Source organism: Littorina saxatilis, linkage group LG14, assembly GCF_037325665.1.
Source record: "Littorina saxatilis isolate snail1 linkage group LG14, US_GU_Lsax_2.0, whole genome shotgun sequence".
NCBI classification, from domain to species: domain Eukaryota; kingdom Metazoa; phylum Mollusca; class Gastropoda; order Littorinimorpha; family Littorinidae; genus Littorina; species Littorina saxatilis.
This window is the reverse complement of record NC_090258.1, coordinates 24,518,976-24,521,475: the sequence shown is the minus strand read 5'-3', so window position 1 is coordinate 24,521,475 and position 2,500 is coordinate 24,518,976. Positions and strand designations below refer to the sequence as shown.

General features: G+C 45.0%; 1 protein-coding gene across 1 annotated transcript in view; it reads right to left on the bottom strand.

Annotated features, from left to right (window-relative positions):
• LOC138947409 (atrial natriuretic peptide receptor 1-like) overlaps nt 1-2,500 on the bottom strand; it is a 74,272-nt gene that overhangs the window by 47,854 nt on the left and 23,918 nt on the right. Inside the window, exon 3 of the mRNA XM_070318868.1 lies at nt 2,102-2,355. Coding sequence (XP_070174969.1) covers nt 2,102-2,355 — 254 coding nt within the window. The remainder of the gene's footprint in view (nt 1-2,101; nt 2,356-2,500) is intronic.

Here is a 2,500-nt window from a genome sequence, read left to right as displayed (position 1 = left end):
GCTCCTTTAATGTATGCACCACCTCCCGTTTTGAGGAGAGAAAAAAACACGACACAAGAGCGCTCAGAAACTATTTCATTCGTCACATTTACACTCTTTGAATAACTTGCCCGGGACGCACAAGCCACAAAACCGTCAACCGTTTTGCATTTGTTTTCACTTCTGGTAGCGTACACTTTAAATTTGACGCTTACAGCCGACCAGTTTCTTATCCACAGGCATGGCTGACGATATGAAAATTGCACTAGGCTATATGTGACCCTCCACCACGAAATGAGTCGCATGTCACCTCGCGCGGTTCTGCGCTAGGCTTAATAAAAATCCGGGGAGTATCTGGTAACAGTGTGAGGGTCACCTTAGTCACAGGCTTATAACTCAAACAGTTTTTGCTCTTTTCTAAAACGGTTTTCACCACTGGATAGAGCATAAAAAACTCTTTAGAAAAATGTAAAAATATGAAAATCATGCAAAGGTGACATGCGACTCATTCCGTGGTGGAGGGTCACATATAAGACAGCTACGCCTGTGATTGTTACATTTCAGAAGTGCTGGTCTCGTGTTTCTAGCGCAAATAATAACAAAATCTTAAGAAAATGTCCGTGCCCCTATGGCAATATTAAACAAGCAGAACAAAATAACTGAAAAAGACTGGTTCCAGTTTGTAATCAATCTATCAATTCCCTGAGAATAACCCTATAACGACCATAATCAACCTATCTGGTAAACGCTCAAGCTTTCAAAAATACATCAAACAGCCTTATTTACTTTCAAATTGATTGCCATCAGCAGACCATCCTCTTCCGCCTACGGACTGGACACTGTCGACTGCGTGCCCACATGCACCGCCTTGGTCTGTCGCACACACCGAACTGCCCGTGCGAAACAGGCCCACAGACCCCGGAGCACATCCTGCAGACCTGCCTGCTCCACCAGGAATCCAGAACAGATCACTGGCCCCAAGGTGCCACACTGCAGGAGCAACTCTGGGGCACCAAAGACTCCCTGATCCTGACCACCAGCTGTATTCAAGCTACAAAACTTGAAGTCTGACCTGAGGCCAAAAATCCTGGAACGCCGAAGAAGAAGAAGAAGAAGATTCATTCATTCCTTTTATTGTGGCTTTTTTATTGGGTTGTTTATTTTCCAATTGTTCTTTAAGCAATCTTCTCATCGAACTGATACAAGTGAATCCAATTCATATCTGAAATAATCTGGCTCGCATACTGACATGCATCGTGTTATTTTGAAATAAGGCACACCAAAATAATATATGTTTTTGTTTCTGATAACAAGGCTAAAAAAATAGGGTCGTTAGGACAGTTCCTTTTATTTATTTATTTTTGTAATTATTATTATTATTTTTTTTGTTTTTTTTTGGGGGGGGAGGAGTTAAAAGTTTCTTGTTTTTCATTTAGACAGACGCATGTGGCTTATTATTGGCCGGAAATCGTGCGAACTGTGTCCCCTGGGAGCCGGAAAGGAGTAAGTTTCCTTGCAAAGTCTGGTGAACCGAATATTGTCCTTTTTGATACAATGCATGTTTGAATGGTTAAAAAAAGTTCTTGGGTCGGGAGGAAACAAGTAGGCTTGGTCGAGGAATCGGAAACAAGGTACTTATTTGGAATTAAGAGTCCGGGCGCCTAATTTGCCCCCATAAAACGACATCTTCTTCTTCTTCTTCTGCGTTCGTGGGCTGAAACTTGCACGAGTGGAATTGTACGTGTATGACCGTTTTTACGCCGCCATTTAGGCAGCCATACGCCGCTTTCGGAAGAAAGCATGCTGGGTATTTTCGTGTTTCTTTTACCCACCGAACTCTGACATGGATTACAGGATTTTTTCCATGCGCACTTGGTCTTGTGCTTGCGTGTACACACGAAGGGGGTTAAGCCACTTGCAGGTCTGCACATAAGTTGACCTGGGAGATCGGAAAAATCTCCACACTTAACCCACCAGGCGGCCGCGGCCGGGATTCGAACCCTCGACCTTCCGATTAAGAGGCCGACGTCTTATCACCCTGCCACAGCGCCCGTTATAAAACGACATCGTGAATCGATGTAAAAAGCCTACTATATAATATGGACCTGTTGGCAACACTTACCTCAAACTCGTCAGAGATCTCCACCCAGACGTCTCCGTTGCCATGGACAACGGTGATCCTGGACCACCCGAATTTCCAGAAGAGTTCCTCCAGGAATCGCTCCATCTCGATGAAGGCTCCAGACGTTCTGAGGAAGGTGGGGTACTCCTCGCTGTCGGGGAGGTGGAGGCCGCCACAGCCGTGACTGATGACTGGCACGTCTCTCTTGCCCGCCAACCCCCCCAACACCTCGCACACTTCGTCGCACACTGGGCCTGTGAGGGCGTGAGAGAGACATACACATAGACATTAGATAACTTTATTAGATCTAAGAATAAATGTATGTCTCGTGCGTTAAAACATTCACATGAGACATCCACAAACAGAAAGGTTGCTAGCGTTCCAACATTCAGAATAAAA